This window comes from Falco cherrug, chromosome 3 (genome assembly GCF_023634085.1).
Source record: "Falco cherrug isolate bFalChe1 chromosome 3, bFalChe1.pri, whole genome shotgun sequence".
Classification (NCBI taxonomy): domain Eukaryota; kingdom Metazoa; phylum Chordata; class Aves; order Falconiformes; family Falconidae; genus Falco; species Falco cherrug.
In genome coordinates, this window is record NC_073699.1 from 7,931,040 (window position 1) to 7,957,045 (window position 26,006).

Here is a 26,006-nt window from a genome sequence, read left to right on the forward strand (position 1 = left end):
TTTTAAAATTACAATTTATTTAAAGAGATATGAAGTTTTTTTATATATAAGTATGATTGGTGAGTGATAATAGCAAAATGGGGTGAATAGCAACTTAAAAGGCATGACTCTCTCACTACCAAATATGAAAAAGGATCTGCTACAGATAGATGGTAGTATTGATCAGATGTCACACCTTTTATTGGGGAAGATAACACTGGAACAATCCTTTTTGTGTATTTGTTCCAATTCTTGTAGAGATTGTCATCATCTTTTATATCCTCTAGTTATCTTCTCTGTATTTTCACCATGCAACTGATGTTTTACAGATGCTAGATATTTGTTCTTTTTTTTTTTCCTTTTTATAATTTAAATTCCGGTCAGTCTGTAATATGCCTGGTAACTTGCGATTTTTATTTATGCCTTTGGGGTCTCTGGTATGTTATTCTAGGACTGTATTCTCAAGACATCTGCTATCATCTGGTGCCTACACTCTCAATCTCAGTATTGAATATCACAGTTTCAAATGGATGGGCCTAATCTTATCTCTATTTTAAGAAGTGTCAAAAAAATAGTCAACTATTCTGCAGTTTTGCAACTGTGATGTCTATTTATACACATCTGTACTGCAACCACAGTAATGAGATGTTCATATTAACTCTATATATGCATTCATCTGAATACCAGAAAGAAGACAGACATGGTAGCATATATTACTATGTAAATTTACTCATTGCTTTTAGAGCTACACTGTATAATGTAGGTAGCAGCTAGAGTTCAGAGCTGTTGGGTTTCTCTTCATATATAGTTTAAGTTTTCAGTAAGATTACATGTATCATTCATTTCATCAGTATACCACCGTATCTCTGTTACTTAATAAGTAAGTAAACTGGTAATTTTAAAATCACCAGTATTTCTTTATTGATTCATAAATGAAGGCTGTTATTACCTAATGTCCTGCTTTCTTCACCAAAACCATGAAAAGAAGTGCAGAAGTACCAAAAACATGCAAGAAGCATCATCTTGAAATAATTTAAATCCTTACACCCCTTGGAATGAAAGATTTCCTCCATCCTAAAATGCCCTGTACTATAAGGTATTGCAAACTGGGCCAGGAGGTTAAAAAAAAGAAGAAAAAAAAATGTCTCTTAAGTCTTTATCTACTCTATCTGCCACCACCTCTAAGGTATGAAATCATGATGTATCCATATACCAGCCTCTTTTAGACCAGAAACAGCAGTTATGATTTCTTCCTCAGGCTGTGGTATTAGCCAGATGGATACCTGAGATATTAGCTATTTGTATTATCAAATAGAGTGACTTGACAAAGGTCCATAGATTTTGTTTTCTTTTTCATCTTTCTTCTGCTGCTCATTAATCATAGTAAAGGCAGAGATAAATTGGCCAGCTTCAGGTTCTTGCAGTTGGGTCAGTATCCTGAAAGATGTCTTGTTTTCCTGAAGTCTTTGCACTGACTGGATGTTTTCTTTTCTTTTACTTTTTTCCTTTCCTTACTTTCAGAGTTCGTGAGTCAGAATATTCTTATGGGTTTGATGACAATCTTCTGTTCTGTCCACCATATTCTTCACCTATCTATCTCTTTCTCCTCATTTGAAGGTTTCTTTTCAGAACTGCAGATGAGTCTTATTTTCCTCTATACAGCTTTTCCTTTGGATTTTGCCTATTGGTATCTTTTAAAGAAGCTTTCAGAACTTTCTGCTATTTAGACTTTTTTTTTTTTATTATCACATCCTCTCTTTTATTTCTTGATGTTTCTCTATTCATCTGTTGTAGTTTGCATACTTTCTAATCATTACTTAACCTTATTCCATCTTCAGTGCTTTTTCTGCTATCTGGTACGCTCTTTAGCTGGTCTTTTATACTTCTGAATTAAGGATATCAATACATTCTTCGTATGTTTCACATTTACCTGTGAACTATAGGTTGGGTGTCCCATCCCACAGTTAGCCTGTCATCTCTGCCTGTGATTATCTTTTTCTCTTTCTCTTCAGACAGCTTTTAGAGCTACTGTTGCTTGGCTTTCTCCCTAGGCTTTTTGTACACTTCCTTATTAGTGCTGTTCCATCAATTCCCAATGCTCAGTCCTCTCTGCCATAGCACTTGTAACACTTCCTTCTTGTTTCTTATTAACAAAGATTTTTAAAAATCTTTTTTCATATCTCTCTCACCAAACCCTTTTGCATCTTCTGACTTACAATTTCATAACATCAGTAAAGACAGATTTTGAAAGCCTGAATTATTATTTTTTTTTTATTTTTTACAAACCCTGATTTCACTTTGCGCACAAATCCTGTCATAAAGAGAGGGGACAAAAAATGAAAGAAAATGAAAACTAAAACACACACACACCCCAAGATTAAACATTATTTTTCTTTATAAAGGGCATCTTAAAAAATTGGAAATATCCACTGACGTGTTTGTTTCCAGCTTACTGTTTTCCAAGTTACAGGAGTACAATGTAGCCAAAGACCTTTCTGACATGAGTTTCTGTGAATATGCAGCCCTTTCCACTTCTTCTCTGTTATTCTACTGAATTAAATGGTTTATTTCAAGGGCAAATGTGTCATTATTTCCTCTCTTTTCTGCTAGAAAGAGCAGAAAAATTATATTAATTTGACTTGTTATTTGTATGGATAATTTACCTTGGAGGGTACTTGTTGTACTTAAATATCACATAATTCAATTGGGAGTAAGGAAAAGGAAATGCAAGTTTCAAAATCACCTCTATAATGAATATTCTGTGGATTCTTTTTCCTAGTTAATTACCTTCAGTGATTCTTATATAATACATCTACATCATAAATGCGTTGTGAGGTCAAAGTCATTAGTACTTGTATGGTGTTTGAAGATGCTTGCAAGGAACACATTAAAAAGGGACAAATATATTAATTACTATTATAGTACCAGAGCCTGGGGGGATTAGAATATTAAAATTATGTTAAAATACATCTTCTGAGAACAACAGTAATCTGACAAATGACTGTTTATTTCTGGGCCTAGCTCAGTACTGTATAATTCTAGTTTAACGTATAATAAAATTTGCAAGTAAACAAGGAGAAAATTACAGAATTCACAGGTCTTATTAATAATACAGCTGGTGCCATATTCTCCAGTATATTATCACTGTCTCCTTTATGCACTTCTATAGAGTTCAGATTAGGCTTTAGATCCTGAAAGTCAAAGACTCCTACCAAATTCATCAGAAGCAATCTGCACCTATGTAAAAGACAAAGCAAGACCCAGACCAAGTAGTACTAAGTCACACCCACACTGTATGTTTTTTAAACCCTGACATGACTGATAATCTTCAATGCCTTTGGATTTCTGGTCCAGATTTCAGATCAGAGCAAGCAATATAATTGTAATATTGAGCATCAGTGGTCTTCAGTGATTTCAGAGAACTGAAGCAAAGCAAAACAAGCTGATGGTTTGACAGTTGATATGCACAGCGTAACTGATATACTGGTGTACTCCTCCTGCTCACTTCTTTCAATGGTTTCTGTCAGGTTTTTCATAGGAATCAGCAGAAGTCTAGAAAGCATGTCTCTCTTCCTCATGAGCAAGGGATCAATGTGGTGACTTCTGCATCCTGAATGGCACGCAGAAGTGTAGCAATGCCCTTGTGCTTTTCCTGCCAGGTACCTCACCAGTGACTGGCCAGCAAAAGCTGAAGAGCTAAGGTAACATTAAAAATTATAGGTTATCCTTATTGGTTTTGGGTAATGGGGTGTACATCATCCTGAGCAAAACCCACTGAGTAAACCTCACTTTGTGATAGTGATGAAATTAAGGAGACCAAGTCTCTTCCCACAGGCTTTGAAGGGAAGATCAAATTTACATTTTTCAGAAGTGCCTGATGGATTTTATTGGGTGTATAAGCAGCCATACTCACTGCAGCTGAAGGGAAGGATAGCTGATATGATTTATTCTATTTCCTGTGTATGTGTATTAAAATAGCATTAATTAATATATTACATGTACATTATGACATCCATAACTAAGGAAGCAGTAACTATTAGACACATATTACTACACTGCAAATTGATATTTTATTTTAGTTAATTTTAAAGGTATTGAACACATTCTTCGGTTTTCTTCTAATTATCCTTCAAAGCTGATTCTACATGCTTTTTTTTTAAATAAAATAATAAAAATCTTACACAATTGACCTATTAATAAATACTGCTAGTTTGAACTTACAAAGGAAATGTGAAAATCAGAAACAAGAAATAATTCAGTTACATGTAATAGAGAAAAATTACCACCTTTCATTCGTTTGTAAAGTAGACCAGTTTCTCATTAATATATTGTGTTGTTGTGATAGGTGCCTTTATGATGACTGTTCTCTGTTTTTACAGATATAACATGGCAGATTTGTAAGCTTTATTTGGACAATGCCATGTTGATTGCTATACTTGGTGGTTTGATTTTTTCCCTATTGCCTTTTTTTTTTTTTTTTTTTGACTTGTAGCACTTAAGTTACTGGACATGGTTTATTCTGTATCTTTCTTTTACATACCTCTTTGCTATTTCAGAGCAAACGTGCTTTAGGAGCAATTATACATTCTAGAACTGCAATTTGCTACATACTAAGATGATTCAAAAAGTGTATTTCCCAGTCAAGGCAACGCTGCTCAGAACTTAGATATATTCAACAAAAAAGCCTCTGTATCTTCTAGCAGAATTTACACAGACCTACATCTACAAATGGAGTTCAGTCTGGCTGGAGTTACGAGACATTTGTGAATTGGAAACCGATGGAGTTTTTAGGACAGCTCTATCACCCCTACATTCTTATATTTTAAAGATGTTCAGATTTTCACTTTCAGCCCTAGTCTAGATGATCACTAAAGCAATCATTAGTACAGTGTAAAGTATTTATAATTTTCATCTTGTTTTTCCATTGTATTTGTATAGTAATGTTTTATCTTTCCTAAATTTAATTTCGTGTTTGAGACTTTGTTCTGTTAAATCAGTGATTCATTCCATTTTAATAACAGTAGTGATATAAACCATGAATCTGTCTATTGTGCCTTCTTTATGAGACACAAGTACTTTTAGGGACTCACTGAAATAAGTGTTTCTGTTCCAAAAAGTTGAAAACTGAACACTTCTGAGAACTCATCTCTGATTCAACGGTTATGCACATGCTTATCCCATTGATATTGGCATTATTGTTCATGTGATTAACAACTGACTTGTCAAAAGCAGATTTGTTATCATCTTTTGAAATAAAAAAACCCCAAACAACAAAACCTGAGGAAGCTTAACATTTACTCTTATTTGCCTTTTTATGTAAGAATAGATGTGTAATGTAGTCAAACTATGAAAGGGAATAAATAATTGTGCAAAGTGCCTTTTATTTACAGGTTCTTTATTGCACAATACCTGGTAGTATTTGATGGAGGAAAATAATTGGGATAAAAGGAGAAATCTGAAAGTCCTCTGATCCTCAGGAATAGCCCATATCTAAACAATCACATGCATATGATGATTTCTTTTCTTTTCCATGTTTTTTTCACTTCTTTCCTATATGCTTAAAATCATATCTGCACTTTATGGAAGTACAGTAGGAGAGATTGATACTTTCTTTCTCTGGGGGAAAAGTTGAACAGGATATAGAAACTATTTTGATTCAGCAAGAAATGACAGAGGCAATGGCAAGCATTTCTTGTTTTGAAGGACTGGTATATTCCACTAAAATTTAGAGATGGTCTTTAAGATTAGAAGATTTTATAGAGTCTAAATAACTAGCAGATTTCAAAGTCCATATGGCAATATTTCTTCTGGTAGTAGCTATCTATATTAAAATTTAGAAAGCAGGGAGAACAGATAACTAATTTTTCCCAAATTCCAAAGACCTATTAAATAATCTTTTTTTGTCATGTTTCTGCTTGTGTAATTTCATATTATGTTGACAGTGTTGGACAAAAAATCCCAAAATATCTGTTGTAGGTAATGGAAAACAGATATTTATTGTAATAAAAACAAGTAAGTCTTCTGAAAACAGGAAGTGAGTACGTAAGTATGAACAATTGTAATTGGGTGAGGATAAAAATTCAGCTCAACCATAGCTATTTTTATGATAATATTATAATTTGATATTAATTAATTAATTAATTAATTAGATAAGATTAGATCTTAATTACGCTTGTGGTATTAGGAAAGTTTAGATTCAATTTATGTAGAATGAGATCCTGAAATGGGTAAGCATGTACCTGACATTGACTCTAAGATCATATATTTGAAAAGTCCAATGGACATTAGGTGAAATTTTCTTTGGGGTCTGCTCAAACGGAAATTGATGTTCTTGGAACTTCACCTCATACCATGTGAAACTAAGTTGACTTTGGACATTTCAGGTACTTCTGTGGTGCAAGTTACAGCTACTGATGCTGATGACCCTTCATATGGAAACAGTGCCAGAGTAATTTACAGCATACTTCAGGGACAGCCATATTTCTCCGTGGAACCAGAAACAGGTCAGGAAAATTGTCATTATTTCCATTTCCCATAAGCTGTAGACTTTTCTTTAATTTTAAAAAATCTAGATCACCTACAAAATTAATTCTAAAAACTTACTGAAATGAAATAATATTTATTGCTTTTTTCCTCCTAATTTATAATTATTTTAAGAAATATAAAAACTTCAGGGTTATTACAGCTGGCATTATGAAGTATAAGTAATTTTACAGTTGTACTATTGATAGCTTAAGTATCTAGTAAACATTTCTAGTAAAGGCAGGAAAGAAGGTTTGTGTCCTAGAAAATGTTGTTCTTTTTCCTTAATGGTTCTAACTTGGACTAATAAAGATGTTCTTCTTTCTACTCATAAACCTTATGTATAAATAGCTTGAATCATTTTTAGTACGTAATGTAAACTGGAAAGGGAGCTGTGAAGTAGAACTAAGGTTTGTTCAACAAAGTAGCTTCTACTGAAGACTATTTGTAAAGCTTATGAACAGAAATTCATACTTTAAACCATGAAATGAATATTTAAGAAATATATTTTACAGACTAATACAAAAAAGATGCAGGAGATTGCTGCACATAAAAAATAAAGTGTTTATTAACAATTTTTTTACAATTATTATTTATATTAGGCATCATCAGGACTGCTTTGCCAAACATGAACAGAGAGAACAGGGAGCAGTACCAAGTAGTTATCCAGGCAAAGGACATGGGAGGCCAGATGGGTGGATTATCAGGGACCACCACCGTGAACATCACTTTGACTGATGTCAACGACAATCCGCCTCGATTCCCCCAGAGTAAGCTGCATTTAATAGTTGCCTTGAACTGTAAGAGCTTCAAACTAAAGAGTTAAGCAATCACCATTTGGTTTAATTTAGAGTAAGTCTAGATTATGCGCACACATGAACAAAAGGCTTATGTACTGATTTATTCACTGTTATTAAAGCATTATATGAAATGTTACAGCATTTGTTTGTTAGAAAACAGTTGCACAGTCAAATATAACTGCAGCACACCTGGAATACTTTCCAGTGCTATGGGAGGGGGTGGTAGGTGGACTCTTATTTTCCCCTACCTATTGCTTAAGTTCTACATACTCCTTATTTGAAAATAAAACATGTAGTAATTCTAGATATGCAGAAATATTTGAACTGTAGTATCTGCTTACAATTTAGTCATGAAGAATATGGAAAAAAACCCCACTTGAATCAAGCAGATTTGTACTTTTTCAGTTACAATGCTACAAAACCTAAAAGAAAATTTCCCAAGATAAAGTAAATGAACAAAATGCAATTTAACTTACTTTTTGTTTTGGTTTGGTTTGGTTTTGTAACATAAAAATATTAAATTATGTAATATCAAACGTTAAAGTTTATACATTTAAAATACATTTGAAGCCTTTTGCATATACTGAATCTGTAATATTTGGAAAATGGTTTGGACATATTTAATAGCTAAAAGATTTAGAGTATCCTCTCTGCTCATTTTTTCTGCTGTATAACTACTGAATCCAGCAGAATCAGCTTCAATTTTTTTCTGATTTTAACATGTTCTTTATGGCACAAATGGAGTACCTAATTTTGTTCAATTTAGTATTGCAGATAAGAGATATGTGTCTTTTAAGATGTTTGTCAATGTGTGATTTCATATACACACTCAAAATAGAAAGATCACAAACAACTGAGTACTTACAGTTTGTGCATTTCCACACAGGTCCTATTCTGGACAGAATTTATTGTTAATGACATTTTATGTTCTTTGTATTTCTACACCTTTTTTATTTATTATTTTTCTTGTTTTCATTTGTATATAGAGGGTTATGGTAATTCCAGTGCTGTGTAGGTGAGGAATGCTATATTCCTTTCTGGTCTTATTGAGGAAGACTATTTTAAAAGAGGTCATGTTCAAAACTATACAGAAAGTTAATTTCAGGAGTTAAATTTAAGACAGTATATAAGCATCAGACATGCACAGTTATGCTATTCTTTTGTTTCTTTCTTTCTTAAATACCCTGTTAGTTTAATACATAGAATGATAGAATCAACTTTATAGACCACTTTTACATGACTTCTCTGGCAGTCCAATATCGTATTTGAGTCAGATGAGAATCTTGTGTATTATCCTAGAAATATCTCTGCATTTTCTATTAATGTCATCTTAAATCAGATGTGACCTTTGCTTTAAAGAAACTTCTAGTAACACTCTCATGTTTGGTTTTTATTGTGGTTTTGTTTTTCTCTCTACTTTCTCTCTGACAATAGCTGTGCTAGATATAAATGTATGTTTCACTGGAAATGAAAACTAAAACATTTATAAAGATGATTCATTTTACTAGATATATGAAAGTAAAAATAGCTATTGACTTTTTAGAATATCTTTATATTTAATCTCAAAATGCAAATAGACCTTATAATGATTTCCAATTTTAATAGAGTTCAATTAGACTACTGGAATTGAAACTGATTAAGTTAAATTATTCTTATTCTGTTCCATTAATAAAAAATAGTTGTGTATTAGGTTCATGAGACAATCATATTCATATCAGATTTATAAGTTACCAGGAAAAATACTAAAATGTCTATTATGTTTTCACAGGACCCAGCAAATTACAGCTACACGTTTCAATAAAATATTTCATAACTTGTTAAACTTCTTCCACAAGAAACTCAAACTCATATTAGAATTGTGGAAAATTCTACATATTATGTTTTATCATACTTAGAAGAGCAATTAATTCATCTGTTGTTTAGATCACAGAGCAAGGACTCTTCAGAACATTTTTCTCCTCTTAAAGAACTCCTGAAAAGCATATCGGTAGCAGCGGCTGCTCTTCTGAGGCAACATGATAAAATTTAAAATGTATCAAGATTCTACACAGAAAGACTGAAATACCTCAGATATTGTGTCTGTTTCAACTGTAACCTTTCCAAGTGTTTTTAGAAGGAAGGAGATTGTGCTGACCAATGATAAATGGAAAAAAAGTGGTTTATGGACTTAGGAGCCTGAGTTTGACTGTAACTCAGTGCATTTTGAGTTACGGCAGCCTATGTCTCCTGTGAGACTATAGCCTCTATCATTCTGTAAGAATATTTACCTTTACATTATATGCCTATTCAAGAGTAAATTGGAAGAAAGGTAAACATGAATAAGAGTGCTTTTTCATTTTTTATGGCTGTCTGAAGTATTTCCAGACACCAGTAGACTTTAATAGTCAGGCTGATTTCCACTCTCCTTAGTATATGGAAAAGCTTCTCCTTGCCTCGATCGTCCCGTTTTCATTCCTGACAGACAAATGAAAGACTATCACTCACTGGAGTAAATGCAAACAGTAAATTATTTTCCCTGAGGAAGAAGAGAAATAAGAGAAAAAGGATTGACAGCAGAGTTTTGCAAGAGTAATTCTAGTTCAGTGTAGTTTGTGTTCTGATACAGTGTCTAAAGCTGCACTGCATCCCATACTTAAGCAATGCACTAAATTTCTTCAGTGACAAAAATAATAAAATGTCTCATACTGTGGTGGAGATTTCTATAAATGGATAGGTTAGACATAATATTATCTTTCAGATGATAGGTTTCTAGTTATTTTCACTCTCTGTTTCTGCTACCTTAGCAATTCAAGATATATATTCTAACCACTTGGTGAACTAAATTAATGAGTTGGGGATTGTGGTGGGAGTCAAAAGTTGTGTCCACAAGGCATGGCTTGGGGATGTAGTTTTAAGCACTCCCCTAAAAAATGTGGTGGAGAATAGTTGTAACAACATAAAACTAATTAAAACATATAAATACTAATTTGGAAAAAAAGTGGAAAGTGTTTTTTCCACCATAGTCTCACATAGTACCAAATAAATACTAAATGGGAGGAGAGGCTATTTTTTCTTCTGTTTTTTTTAATCATTACCCGATTACAGAGAGATTATATACTAACATAGCAAAGTACACAGATTTAGGTATTAGAGAAAGGTAATGAAAATGTCAGAGCAAATGCAAGATAAAACGCATGACTGAGACACTAAACTGTAACTGAATAAAAATAAATTCATATAAAAAGAATGTGAAGTACGGCTATAAAATATTGATTCTGATGCTCTATGTGTTTCATATCTAAAGCTGCCTAAATAAAATTACATGAAGATATTTAATTTTATTATTTGTCAGTCAATATTTACTTACAAACTATATGTGATTGTGTTAATTTTTTGAAATTTTGCTTTTTTTTTAATCACTTTTTAGATTTGGCAAAGTAGAACAGAACAGAACAGAACAAACTAGTTGTGTGGAATGAGAGAAAGTCTCAAACATCCTAATGAATAGTAGTGGGGTTTTTTTTCAGTGAGTGTTCCTGGAAACAAAAACAGTTCCTTTGTCACTCTGTAGCTGGCTTGTAATATAGTTTGAGACACTGATAATCCTCATGACTCACCTGTGCTTTCCTGAAGATATGATAAGATCATGTTGCCAGTGGCCTTCCTGTATCGCAGTGTTCATAAGCCTTATTAAAGTATGAATTAATTGCTTTAACAAATATAGGCACACCTTCTGCTTGTGGATTTTCAAAACCCTATCCCTGCATTAGGATGTAATTCAAATTTATTTAATATTGTATCTGACTATCTAATTTTGAAAGCTGAAATGTCAGGCTGCTGCTCAGAAGTGAGGGGATTCAGTTCTTTGTATTGCTTCCATGACAGAATAGGTGTAAAATGTATCCCAAAGATTCGCCTTAGATATTAAGGGGGGAAAAGCAGAGTGAAGCCTGAAAAGAACACAGAGCAGTCTTTCTAGATGATGTTTCATAAATGACATAGACAAGAAAAGTATGGATTGATTCTTCTTTGAGACAGGAGAATAGAGGTCCTTTTCAACACTACTTTTCTGTGAATTTGTTTTTCTACAATTTTGTTTTCAGGCTACCACCTAAAAGTCTTCCTCTTCTTAGTTCTCTGCCTCACATTTTGCCCATCCTCTTGGTATTAAAGGACACCTTTTCTAGAATAAAACATACACAAAAATATGTAATTAGCTATTGTGTGACACCGTGTTACTTAATGCCTGTGTAGTGGCTTGTGGGGCTTCTGAGCGGCTCTTTGTCACGTTGACAGGTACCATCCACCTCCGCATTCCTGAGTCCTCCCCAGTTGGGACAGCCATCGGTAGCATCAAAGCCACAGATGCAGACACTGGAAAAAATGCTGAAGTAGAATACAGAATTATAGATGGTGATGGGACAGATATGTTTGATATTGCAACACAGAAGGACACACAAGAAGGCATCATAACTGTGCGAAAGGTGATTATTAAAAACATTCACTAAATGATTTTGGTGTCAATTTCATGCCACAAATGTTCATTGCAAAAAAAAGTGCTTGGCTCATATGAACGCATGTTCTAACTGCTTAACATTTGCAAGCATCCCCCATCAGTGTCTGAAAGGTACGATTTCTTTTTAAGATGAAATGGAAATAACAGGTGGTTCCAATATCTGAGGTGTAGCATGGGTTTAAAGCATTATTGCCAGCAAAGTATGTTAAGAAATGGACCGCCCTGAATGTGTTTGTACTAATTATCTCTGTGATTCCAAATACAGATTTATTTAGTATTCCTGTAACCTATTTTCTTCAGCAAGCAATACATAGTTCATTCACTACTGAGAGAGGTAGGTTTTCCTTATCCTAGGAGATTCTCATCAACTTAGGTGACCAGTGTATGGCAGAATACAATCATACGCATGGGAACTGGGTCACAAGCTATGTTGTTTTATTCCTGTTTCCAACATGTAAAGCTGGTTAACACATGAGCAGTAAATAATGATGGTGTCCCTGTTTCAGAGCTAGCTGTCTTGTGCATCAGAGCACTTTCAGAGGTGTAAGATCTCACACTTAGAAATGCCATCCTCCTGTTCCTCAACAATTTCCCTTCCAGAAGTCCCTCAGTCCTTTTCTTTGGGATTTTGAGATGTGTTTCTAAATAGTTCAGGCAGCATTTCTAACATAAAACACTGTTTATATTAGCTTTTAAAACAAATCTCCTTAAGCATAAAGTAACAAATTAAACACTACTATGAAATATATCTCCATATTTCTTGATAATGGCAACCAAGGAAAAGATAAGTTCTGCAAAGATCAGAGTATGTTCCTTTTTAACCTCTATGTTATTCTATAAGCATAGTCATCATTATTTTTCCTTTTCCTAGAACTTTGCAAAGGCTTCTCTTGAGGTGTTCTTGCTTGCTTCATATTTTTGGCACAAAGTGCTATTATATTAAATCAATAGAGTCTTGAAGAAAACAGTCTAATAACTCCACCAAGCATAAAACTCTCATAATTTATAACACAGAAGCTCTGAAAATGTCACCAATAAATACTAACGAACAAGATCTCATTCTGTCATTAGCAATCTGGCACATTTTGCAATTTCCAGGATGCTTTTCCATACCGATAAATAAGTTGTTTATTCGGATAGCACAGACAACAGCAGTAACTAGCAAGGAAGAAGATATGCTCAGTTTGTTAATTTATAAAAATATTCTTTTTTTAATTTGTTTTTTATTTAGCCATGTTGATTGTTGTTTCTGTTTTCAATGATGAGTAACTATGAATAGCTGGAGTTCCTTTACTGATCCCCTAAACTAGTAAGTCTGAATTTAATACCTGCCACAAAAGAACTTTTTCTAGACGAATTCTCACAGATTAAATAATTGCCTTGCCACAATGTCATACATTTGGGCAACAGTTTTGTTCATTACTGGTGATACATTGGAATACCTCAGTAATCCATGCGTTTCATATCCATGTTTTGTAGAATAGCCTGAAGAGATGTCCAAACTGGATGTGAATGTACTAGTAGCATGTTAACTACATCTTCATGGCACAACTTCTGGCCAATTAAGCCAGCTAATTAGAATAAAGCAGGATCAACATGGCTTCTTTGCTTCTAGGCTTGAAGCCAGCACCCCTTAATAGCAGCATATTGCACTTTGTAGACAACCAATGGTCTCATATCTAGGTTACATAGCAGCCCTTTGTTGCGTTTCTCAATTCTATTCATAGATATTCTCCCTTCTGTTCTAACTACCTTTTTAAATCAAGTATCGGGCAGTGAGGAAAATCATTCTTTCACTAGACTTCATCTTTCTGCTTTTAAATAGAATATTTAAATTTCTAGGCTGTCCCTCTAGCATCTTTCATGAACATTAATTTGTATTTAAAAGCAGTTAGGCAGAAAAAAACAAGTCTTCTACCACTCACTTTGATGAATGAAAACCACCAGCTTGATACCTCCCTGAGATTTTGGGGGAGTTAATAGTGTCTTCTCTGTGTCAGTAGGGTAAATTCTGAACTTGCTCATTTCCTCTGTATCATTAACTGTCTAACACTTTTAATCTATAACAGTTAGAAAAATTTGAATGAATAAAGGTTCTTCTCTATCCAAAATAGTTTCTAATTACAAACCTGAACCTCTCCTCCTTCCATTTTAAAAATGAACTTCTGACGTCAGTTCTATTTTGAAAAAAAAAACCAAACAAACTCAAACAAACCCAACAAAATCTCTGATGCTGGATTAATTAAGTTAAATGAAAACTAACAAGATTAAGCTCTTACTGTTTCTCTAGATACAGAGTACTTTGACACATCCCTCCTTCCTTAAAAGAAACCTAAACCATTCCTAATGCTTAAGGCCAGATACATGTTTTTGACAATAAGGATACTCAGACTATTTTGAGTATCCAAGAGTTTATAGCATTTCCTGAGAAATATTAGTATTAAGAACCTTGTTCTGAAATGTCATTATTTCAAGTCTGTATTTTGAAGTATTTTAAATGCCTATATGATTTCTTCATATCCATGTTCAGCTGTGAAACAGCTGCAAAATTCATAAAAATAATTGGTAAATTTGCACTGAAAATTTTTGTCATTGGTGCTATAATAATACAAATAATATTTAGGAAGAGAAACTTCCTCTAAAAACAATGGGAATTTATCACTAAAGAAAGTGATCACAATGCTGTGGAAAATCTGAACTGTATTTGGGTTCCCCCAACTGAGAGCAAGATCTGAGAAGGCTTGAGTCCTCTTCAGTTTCCATTATGTATGTAGGGCAATATCTTTCAATATATAATGTAATATAATAAACTTTATCATCATCTTCATTTTTAGCCACTGGACTACGAGACAAGACGACTTTATACCTTGAAAGTAGAGGCTGAGAATACACATGTGGATCCACGCTTCTATTATCTTGGGCCTTTTAAAGATACAACTATTGTGAAAATCTCTGTAGAAGATGTAGATGAACCTCCTGTCTTCAGCAGATCTTCATACCTTTTTGAGGTGCATGAAGATATTGAGTTGGGGACAATAATAGGAACAGTAATGGCACGGGATCCTGATTCGGCCTCTAGTCCGATAAGGTAATACTCCAGTCTCTGTAAATACAGTGTTTGCTAACAAAATTAACAGAAATAGTAATACAACATGAATATTCATGTACACATTGTGCACAGGAAGATGATGCTAATTTTTTTGTGTTATTTACTAGTGTCCCAGAGATAGACACAATTGAGAATGATGTTATCTATAAGCGTCCAAACACCTTGGGGAACAGCCATTCACTTGACATACAGGAGACTCAGGAAATGTTTTCTAGTACTTCAGATCTCAGAAAATGTATACAATTACATATTGATTTCAAATAGGCCTTTCAGGACAATATCTTGCTTCACACTGAAAAAGTGCCAAACCATTTTATGGCCCAGGAAGGGGACAGAGCTTTAATGCTTCCTCAGGTTGGTCCTGGAAAGTATGCAATGCTGATCTCACCTGCTGTGGTTGGTGCCTCCTGTTCTGCAGGCTTGCCAGAGTAATTGCTATACAAGATAAAATTATCTTTGTGTGCTGAAATACGCCAAGGAATTAGACCTTGAAAAATTAATAACTCTAAAAATCTTTTCTACATATACCACTAGATACTACATGCTACATCGCATCTAGCTGAGTGTAGTAAACTATATTTTGGTATGGTTTTTTTTGTTTGTTTTTCTATAATGCGTAAGATTTAAGAAACAGATAAGGCAATTCAGTCCAAGTTGAACGTCTGTTGTCTGAAATACCGAACAAAGCATAAAAACTATATTCTGGCAAAAGAACCTTGTTTACTGACTTCAAAGTCAATTTCTGCATATTTCTTAATGAGGCCCAGGTGGTAAAACTGAATTAGGAAATGAAACTGAATCTAATTTTCTCCTACAGTAATTTGTGTGTATGGAAAAGATAGGATATAACACCAAGCCTCTAAAATTTAAGAATATATAAATAACTTAGCATTGCATCTTTATCCACTCTAATTGCATGAGACCACTGACAATTTCAGTATTTATATTTTCTTAATCATGACTGTAAAAAGAACAGACTTTGAGCTTTCCCTCATTTTGTTTCTGATGCAACTTAATTAATTGAACAACTGTAGCATGTATTTTCCTCATCACTATTATTTGCAGAGTAGCGACTTAAATATTATTTTATATAACATTTCTATGTCCTATTGATGTTTTGCTCATTCTCCCATAGAAAATAATTTTGAAGAGGCAGGTGGAGCAGGCCAATATTAATAAGAGCAAAGAAATTTCAAAATTTTTTACAAGGGACGATTGAACCCAGATTTAGTTCACTTGGAGAACAAAATTGAAGATATATGTGATAATGCTCTTCATAGTACAGTCATTTCTTTCAGCTTTCATTTAATGTTATCTAGTTGAAGGCAAGAACATTAAAACAACTTCCATAGTGTAGATCAAATTATCTTTAGTATTTGCTCTGTTCTTCAACTTCCAAAGCAACCTTGAATATACATTCAAACAAGAATTAGCTAGGGTAAGTTTTTACATGCTTTCACTTCTTAAATTATCTACACTAAATACAAAGCGCTATGTATTTGCCCCAGAAGTGAACAACTAACACTTTTAACTAAAGTATTTTGAAGTTGGTATATTTCGGAATTAGGGAAGTTTGTACAGTACTCAGATAGTTAGTTAAAAAATATTACAAGCTTTAGACTGTAGAATTGATTCAGTTTTTTGTTGGTTTTTTTTGTTTGCCTGTTTATTTTATTTATTAGTTTCTGTTTATTAAGACTCCATATAAGTTAGGCTTCCTATAAATTTAGTGCCAATAGCTTCCTGTTTTACTAATTTCTATTTTGTTCAATGAATATGGAGCTATTTTGAAAAGATAATAATTCTTGCGCATTTGCAGGTTATTAGAGGCAATATGATGGGGTAAAAATATGTGCTTATCTCATGGCTATGATCAAATGGTATTGAATTTTTAATCGAACAATGTGGAATACATCTCATTAGCTAGAGAAATTGTTATTGCCTATTGAAAAAACGTTAGCTAGAGTGCTGTCAAAATAAGTTCTTTTCCTCATTAAAACTACTTCCATGGATGAAGTAAAATCAAATGCTTATCACATAAGCCAAATAGTCTTAATATATAATTCCTCTGAAAAATAACAGGTTTTTGTTTAATCCTAACAGTTATTATAGTCAGCTAGTAATAAAAAAAAATAATTTAAGCAAATCTTTCCTGCACTTCAGAAGTCTTTTGGGCTGTTCTAATTTCCTTCTGTTTTGTTTCTGTATTCATTTTGTTGTTGGCTTTTTTGTTGGGGCTTTGTTTGTTTTACATATTTGTGCTACCATGTAAAGTGGAGTGACCAAACATAACACACCAAAACATTATAGACTGTATTTTCATATGACCATATTTTTTCATTTTGCTCAATTTAATTAAGTACTGCATATAAAAACAGATACACATGATGAACTGTTTAGATCACTCATAAACGTTAATAAAAATATGAACAATTCTTTCTATTGCACTGTACAAGTGTACTAGCAGACTTTTCTTTTTTTTTAATTTGGCTCAATTCTGCCAATTAGTTACATAAATGTTCTGTACTTCACAAAATCCTACATTTAATTCAACATCAAAGGTTCAATCCTAACTTTGAAGGCAGTGTTAAACATTAGAAAAAATGGAGGAAAGAGAAATTTTTATGATTCTAGTTTGATATTCTGCCATATTGTCTTAGTTTTGCCTGCAGAAGTACGGCAACTATAGTAACATATGAGGTCCTTTAACATCAGTAGTCATGAAATTTCTGCATATGAACTTATTTTTACTGAGGTTTTTTTAACTCAATCTCTAGTAAATTAATATATCCTGAAGTGTAGAAGGTGAGCTTGTAACGATACTTCTGAAAAGCTCATAATTGAGCTGTCAGTCGTAGTCTGAAGGAACAGTACATAAAAGAAAATTTTCCTTTCAGGATTAAAACAATTATTTAATTATTAGATTGAAATTCTGACTTTATTTTCTATGATTCTCATCTATGTCTATAAAAGTTCAGATGATCAAATATTACATCACAAATATTACTATTGTATCATATTTATGAAATTCTTGCAATTTTTATTCTTCATTCTGTGGAGCTAACAGAATTTTCCTAAGTGTTTACAGAAACTAAATGCATGTCTTCTCAAAACTAGCCTTTGTAATGTAACATTAAAAGCTATATTGACTTGTGAAATGTATGTTTTCTTCCATTTTCTATTATTTTGATAATACTTTTCCTTTTTTTATTATATTTAGGTTTTCTCTGGATCGTCACACCGACCTTGACAGGATATTCAATATTCATTCTGGAAATGGGTCCATCTATACTTCAAAGACACTTGACCGTGAGATATCACAATGGCACAATCTTAGTGTTATAGCAGCTGAGATCAGTAAGCCAATTTAGACTCACTCTTTCCGTTTTTCCTTAGTCTGCAAAATTACAGCTTGACTTTGAGGCAAAAAACCTCCCTGCCTTCTCCCCCTGCCCCTTTCTATTAGATATTCTGGGAAAATAAACTGGGGGTATCTAACAACAGTCTCCTCGTTGCTTTTTTTTCTTACCTACTTCCACCACTGACCTTTAGTGTTCAAGTTACTTCTGAACTGTTAGCCAGTTAAATAATAACACTGCAGTAACTCTGTTTTCTTCTTTTTCTTTGATGATAACGACATGATTTTACATTTAAAGTTGAAGAGTTCTGGATAAAAATCTATGGTTTTGTCTCTTATAATTTTCTTCATTTCCTTAGAAACAATTTCATTATCTCTTCCTATGGTATCTACATCTACAGCTCTTGGAATCAATACATTGTACAAGTTAGGTTCAATTTGATTCCTAAGCTGTAGCATTTCTTGGGAGTATTTAAATCAGCTTTCAGTAGATATTTTCACGTTAAAAGTACAAAGAAAGCAGAGATCTTTCTAAACCTGTTACATTATTGAGATTAACTCTAACCACCCAACAGAAAATTTTCTAAAGAGACATACATCTGATCTTTGAAATAAGCTAGTGAGGATCACTTGATTTCAAAGTTACTGGGTTTGGGGGGGTAATTTTATATCAATAAAAAAAGAAAAGGAAAATTAGAAAAAGCTTATCAGCAGTGAAACATGGCTGGCAAGAACAGCACTGCAGAGCCTATTAACCACTCCTAGTCTGCCTATCCCCATTTTTGTAGTGCAGATTAATAAACTGGTTGTATTGAGCACACCTGGTAGCTGTACTTTTTTTCAAAAACCTTTCATTTTCTCTTGTAACGCATTGTCCTGAGCTTACAATCCTTCATAGTGCGGTCCAGTGTTGCAAGAATAGTTTTCAGAAGTATTTATATAATGAAAAAACTTAGTATTTTTGTATGATTATATCACAATGCTAAACTTATTTCCTGGTCAGGATACTTTGAGCAAATTTACATTCTGGACCTAGTTGGAGTAGCTAGCATTCTCCAGAGGTATGATAGTTTTGGAGGAAGAAGTAAAGGGGGAGATTTAGGTCTTTAAATCTTTAAAAATATTACCTGTGAAGCATGACACAATGGGAAAGCAGTGTTAAGATTTATTTGGAAAGTCAGTATAAAAATGCAAAAGACTATGAAAAACTGCCAGACTCTGAAAAACCTGCCATTTTAAACAATTCCAAGAGTCAAAAACATCTACATCTCACTCTTTAGCAAAGATGTTATTAATAACAAATGAATTTAATGACAGCTAATCCTAAATGTTTACTCTTTTATTTGAAGCTGCTTAAAAGAAAAAGAAAAAGGAAAAAAAAAACCCCAAAACCACAGTAATTTTGAATCATCTCTAGTGTTACTTGTCCCATTCATTAACAATAAACAAATTAAAATTGCAAAATCATATGCAGAATTCCAAAAAATGGCTGCATTTCTTTACTCCCAGGTATTATTTCAGATTCTTGGTATGGCAAATAGATCAGCAAGTGAGAACAGGGACACTTGTATTCCTGAATTAGCTGATACTTATGAAAGGACACTCTAAATAATACTAGGGTTTTGTCATTTGGCAAAGGGGAGGTTACTATTCTTGTTCTTAACCTAAGGTCTAAAAATCTACGTTCATATTTTTAAAGGCAATTTAAACATAAAATCTCTGAATCTAATAAATTCTTTACCAGATTTGGCGAGGTATACTTTCATTGTTTTTGTGGATTTTCTCCCTACTTATTAAGGCACAAGAGGAAAGTCAGGCTTGAAAAATTTTCCAAATATGCATGCATGTTGTGATTGAAATTAACTCTATCCCAGCCAAAACCAGCATAATTCACAAAGTCAATAATGTATTTTCTGTGTAAAACAAAACAAATTATGAGTACTTTTAAAATTAAAAATCAAAACCTTACAGCAGAATAATACTCTTCTTCCCACAAAATAATCAAATTTGTCATTATAGTACTGGGCATACTTTTTATATACTGTATTGCATAGATAATTAACAGTTGCAGACCCTATTTACATGTGAAATCTTCATTACTCACTAGATAACAATAATTTAATTTTTACTTAAAGCAAAACATCTTATTTTTCAGGGGGCCTGATTCTTACCTGGTGTAAGTTTGTATGTTACATTTTGACCAGTTTCATACCTAACCTTGTTTGTTTATTGCTCATGAAATTTGAAAGAAAACAGAAAACTTTTGGTAGGAAAATAAATTCATTATTCTTCTCTCTTCTCCTGTCAGACAACCCCAAAGATACTACTCGTGTTCCAGTCTATGTAAGAATTTTGGATGTTAATGACAATGCCCCACAGTTTGCTGTATTCTACGATACTTTTGTCTGTGAAAATGCAAGAGCTGGACAGGTATGCCTTTGATAAACACTTCCTAGTATCCAGTTTTGCTATGGCATTCAACTGTAGATTATTCTTGCCTCTTTCTTGGGAGAAATCATGTCCGAAACAGCTTCTGAAATGTTGAAAATGAAAACAAAGTAACTCTGCAGTTGAGGCGTGGAGTGAAATACCAATACATTACAACAGCATTAGTGTGTGAATTACCACTTTTCTTTACCTAACCCTGTAACACTGTTAAATCCTGAGTAGATATGTCCAAGACACATGGTCATAATTAGTTTTGCTATTATCTTCACAAAGTAAAACGTTATATGTAACTACTAAGAATTTCAATCTGTATTTTCAATAACTCTCAAATAGCAAAATACAGATATATTTCAACCCACGCTGATGGTGGTTACAGACAGCTACATCTCTCATACTTTTGTTTTTTCCCCATTGTTAGCCTTATCTTTATTATCACACCAAAAACTTTGGAAAAGAACATACAAAACATACATTTTTTTAACTGGTGACATAATATTTTGTTTTGCCTCCTAGAGGCTACAGAATGTCTACTTCAATTTAAGTGAAAGGACTGCACTCCTTAATATCTAGTTCCTAACAGTCAGCTGCTTATTAGAACTGTTAAAAAACTGGTTTCCTATTACAGCACAGCATGTCCCAGGGCACAGTCAGCCAATAATAAATCCTTTAAAATGGTAGCAGTAGTATCTCAGTGCAATCATTTTAGCACCTTTGAAATGAACATGGGAGAAGTATCAGTTTATCTTAACTCTTTCAGTACTACAGGTATGGCATTTGGGTTGTATTACAAATTTCACATTCAGATTGCCATCCTTCTTTCTAGAAGTAACATCAGCTGGAAATTAGAACAGAGGATTTAAGGAGCAAATTTATAATGCATAAAATATCTAAAGTTACTGAGCAAGGGCATTTATCTGCCTCAAGGGTTATAAAAGAATTCGAACTGTTAAATAGATAGAAATCACTGGCTAAACATCTAGAATTTTTGACAGTTGTAGTGTCCTCCATAAATGCTAAAAATAATAATTTAACCGTTTTCAGTATGGGATATGGATTAGAATTGGAAAAGTAGAGCACTGAATTTTCCTCTTCCAGTTAAAAAAACCAAACAAAAACAAAACCAAAAAAAACCTGGGTTAAAAAAGTCTATATGCACTAATTCACAAAGTTTACTCATTTGAGGTCTTAGAATCTGTTCTGTCCAAGTTACTACTATAGAGGATGAAGAATTGCTTAATAGAACAGTTATGTTTTCATATAAACATATTTTGAGGAACTATATTTTTTTGAGGTATCTACAGTATTGATGTCAGTATAATTTAAAAGTAAACATAAGTTATTTCTGCATTGCACTGGTTTTCTGTTCACATTCAGAAAATGCCATCAGTTAAAAGTTGAAAAAAACACTTAAATTGTTTATGATTAATAAATGAGAAGATAAATAAGTGTTTGTATCCATGAATATTTATTTAAATTGTTATAGAGCTCAATATTGTCTCTTTTATCAGAAAAAAAGTGCCAAGTTTACTAAGAAGGGCTATCAATATATTATTTAAAAAAAAAATCTGAGTTGCAAATGATTGTTTAAATAATTTGCTGGAAATGCAATGCAGGATAACATGAGTAATCTAATTGAATGTAATTATATCCTTCTTATGGGTAGATAGTAAATAAGACTTGTTATTTTGGAATTCAGTCTGTCCTGAGAGATTGAATGTAATAAATCCATACAGAACATGGTTCCCTTAGTTTTATTCCTCTCACATTTATGCTACTTTTCTTTCCTTTCAGGTTTTCATAATTACATTTGATCCATGATCAAATATAAACCTTCTATTAGATCACTTAAACTATTACGATACGTCATCAATCACAAATTTTGTGGTATACGTTTCAATATTTCCTATCTCCTTTTGACAAACATTTTAATGAATATTGTTTTCCCATTTATTTTTCCTTAAAAATTCCATTTACTTAATTTATATTGAAGCACATATAAAATATATATAAACATATATATACACTTACATATATAGGCACACACACTGTATATAATATATATGGAAGTGTGTATATACATATATCCACAGATACACATATATGCATATGTATAGCAAAAGAGAGAGGGAGAATACTTTTAAAGAAATGTGATTTTTGGAGTCTGAGTAATTCTCAGGTCTGTGATTGTTTTCCTGCATGTTATTATCGTTGATGTCAGATCATACCATGACCTTCCAAATGATGGCAATGTCCTGTTCCAAAAGCTACAAAAAAGCAGCACCTGTGGCAGAATGCCATTTTGATGGTTGTTCTTTCAGCCCCCCAAAAATGAGGACAAACTGGGTGTTGATGGCATAAAGGGGACACAGGCATTCATATGAGCTATACAAGGCTGACTCAGCATGAGTTGAGGGGAAGAAAGGAACAAAATGCTTGGACTGCTGCAGCCCTGTACACAAAGTTCAGCTGTCCTCCACCCCCAGGTGAGAAGAGCCAGGAGATGGACATCTGTGCAGATGCATTCCCACTGGTTTTACCAGCTCCCAGCTGCCACACACCTGGCAGCTCAGAAACCAGCCTCCGAAGATCCTCTAATGTAGGAGACAGGAATCAATGTACAAAGCAGAAGTCACTCCTAATTTGGAGAGATTTTACATGGGAGCCGAGTATATTTTTTTTACATATTCATTTTCCCTATAGTAATGGTCAGAAGAGCAGCCCTTCTCCCTTTGTAAGTGACCTGACAAAAGAAAAGGCAGAGTGAGTTGACTTCACCTCAGCCAGGTGCCCGCCCAGCCACACCCTCTGTCCTCAAGAGGACAGAAAATAAGATGAAAAAGAGAATGGGTTGAGATAAAGACAGGGAGATCACTTCCCAGTTAACATCACTGGCAAAACAGTCTTGACTTGGGGAAAATTAATTTCATTTACTGCCAGTTAAAAATAGGGTAGGATGGTGAGAAACAAAGACAAGAGAACTAAAACACCTTCCCTCCATCCCTTTTTCTTCTCAGGTTCACCTTCACCCCTTCATTCTTGGCCTGTCTACCTCCTCCTCTCTGCCTCTTCTCCCTCCTCAGCTGTGCCCAGCTCCGGCTGGGCCCTTCCCAGGGGCCGCAGGGAACCACCCGCCCGCCGGGGGCTGCCCCGGGCCCGCGGGGGCGTCTGTGCGGGGGCGCCCGGAGCCCCCTGCCCCCTCCCGCTCCCCCCTCGGGGCTGGCCGGGCTGTTTCTCACCCCGTCGCCCTCAGCCCTGGCTGCCGGGCACCGTTTTGCCCTTTCTCAGCCCGGCTTTCCCCGAGGCGCCCGCCCGTGGCTGCGGGGCTCAGCTGTGCCCTGCGCTGGGGCCGGTGGAGCCGCCTGGAACTGCCTGGAACTGGCACAGGGCAGCCCCCACCCCTGCAGCTCCCCACTGCAGCTGTCAGCACTGGGCACCCTGCACCTGACACAAGTATATTTTGATGTTTAAATGAGAATCTGCTCATTTTTCTTTTATTTCACTTTGGCCGTGCATCATCTTCTACTCTGGTCATTGTAATACATATATATACACACCTGTGTCTGGGAGGCTATATACATAAAATTAAAACATATTGAATAACAAACATATGCCAAATCACAAAGGCCTTGCATTAACAGACCTGTACTGTTCCGGGTGCCCAGTGGCGTTTTGGTCGTTTCAAAGATCGTGTCCTTTCCCTGAAGAGCTACCTGCCTGAACCAGGTGCAGGAAGCAGGCAAACAGCACAGTTCTCGGCAGCTTTCAAAGCCCCAAAAGCAACAAGAAAAGTTGTATTTCCATCTGGATCTCCAAGCGTGCTTGCTGCAGTCTTGCTGTTAGCCTTCATTTTACTAGGTCTATGACTTCTTCTCTTGTCCCAGTGTTATATAAATCAGTCTAGCTCATCTCTTTCAATGACATTTTAAAATATTATGACTTTTTTGTTTTCTTTTTCCTGTACCTTAATTCAGCATAGGTTATCTAAACACACTAAGTTTCTTGAACCAATTCTTTTTATGTTGCTCCTTTTCTTACCATGTCATTTGACCCATACAAAAAACTTAGCAGGGATACTTTTCTCACCATAACCTGGCTTAAACATGGCTTTTGATATCTTTATGTTTCCAGCAATTGCATTACTTTAGTCACCAGGTGTCTTTCTAATCATTACTCCTTTTATTGAAAGAAATAACCAAAATATTGTCTATTGAAAAACTGAATACCTTGAAGTTTCATTTTCTAGCATTCAATTTTCCTTTCCTCTTTTTAGATTTTTTATAACTTGATCCTGCCGTGTTATTTTATCTTTATTTATTGCATCTCCCTCATTTCTTTTGTCATACTAAAATTTGTGGTCAACTTACTGACGTATTTTTTTTCTGTTCCTTTTCCATCTTTTCTGATTTATTCTTATTTTAGTTCCTTCAGTGTATTTCCGTAGATCTTACATGTTCCAGTGGTTTTAGTAGTGTCAGAATTTTCTTCTTGCCTTACTTATTTTAAAAACTCTCAAAAGTTTTACTTTGTTTTACTCTGGCAGGAGAAAGTTTTTGTAATGCAAATCAGTGTAGGGTTTCTAAATAGTTGTGGGGTTTTTTCTTAATAGTACATTATATTTTCTGTTCTTTGTACAGAATTTGAAAGCAAATATATAGTGGGTTTAGAAAAAATAACCATTTATTTGAACAGTGGATAGAACTGATGCTCAAAGAGGACCTACCAAGCACAAAGGTGAATTGCGTTGGAATAAACAGCCTACACAGCAAACTTATTTCCATTGTTTTATCAGCTTTTAGTGGCTAACAACCCTCTTTGACTGTTTTTGGGCCCTTAATTTCCTGGCTGTTTTCAGACAGAGGAACATCCTTGGCTTCCCTGAAGTTACTGATTTGTGGCTAGCAAGGAGAAGCAACTTACTGTGAGTGTAATGGGGGTATCCCATGGTTGATTGGTCTAAGGGGAAAACACCACTCTATGAAACCATGTGTAAAACAGGATATATCACATTAATATAGTTAGCAATAGCATCAGGAACTTGTTTGCAAACCATGTAACATAATGCTTTCAACTACTGGGTTTTTTTGGGGGGTTTGGTTTTTTAATGTAAACCAAAATCATTCCCCCTGCCCTGTTCCATGGGAGTCAAACAGAATTAATGTAGGACTTACACTAACTTCTGTATTTGAGCACATTGCCTGGAACAATGGAATGCTAACTAGGCTTGCCTCTCATCAAAACTCCCAACATCAAATAGGGTTGTGCAAGTATCATTTGCATACTGGTATATGTTATGTC

At 34.2% G+C, this 26,006-nt stretch overlaps 1 protein-coding gene across 1 annotated transcript in view; it reads left to right on the forward strand.

The window, feature by feature from the left end:
• CDH10 (cadherin 10) overlaps positions 1-26,006 on the forward strand; it is a 102,695-nt gene that overhangs the window by 67,503 nt on the left and 9,186 nt on the right. The window contains exons 4-9 of the mRNA XM_005434820.3: positions 6,363-6,482; positions 7,104-7,271; positions 11,577-11,764; positions 14,631-14,884; positions 18,126-18,262; positions 20,572-20,693. Of these exons, the coding sequence (XP_005434877.1) occupies positions 6,363-6,482; positions 7,104-7,271; positions 11,577-11,764; positions 14,631-14,884; positions 18,126-18,262; positions 20,572-20,693 (989 nt within the window). The remainder of the gene's footprint in view (positions 1-6,362; positions 6,483-7,103; positions 7,272-11,576; positions 11,765-14,630; positions 14,885-18,125; positions 18,263-20,571; positions 20,694-26,006) is intronic.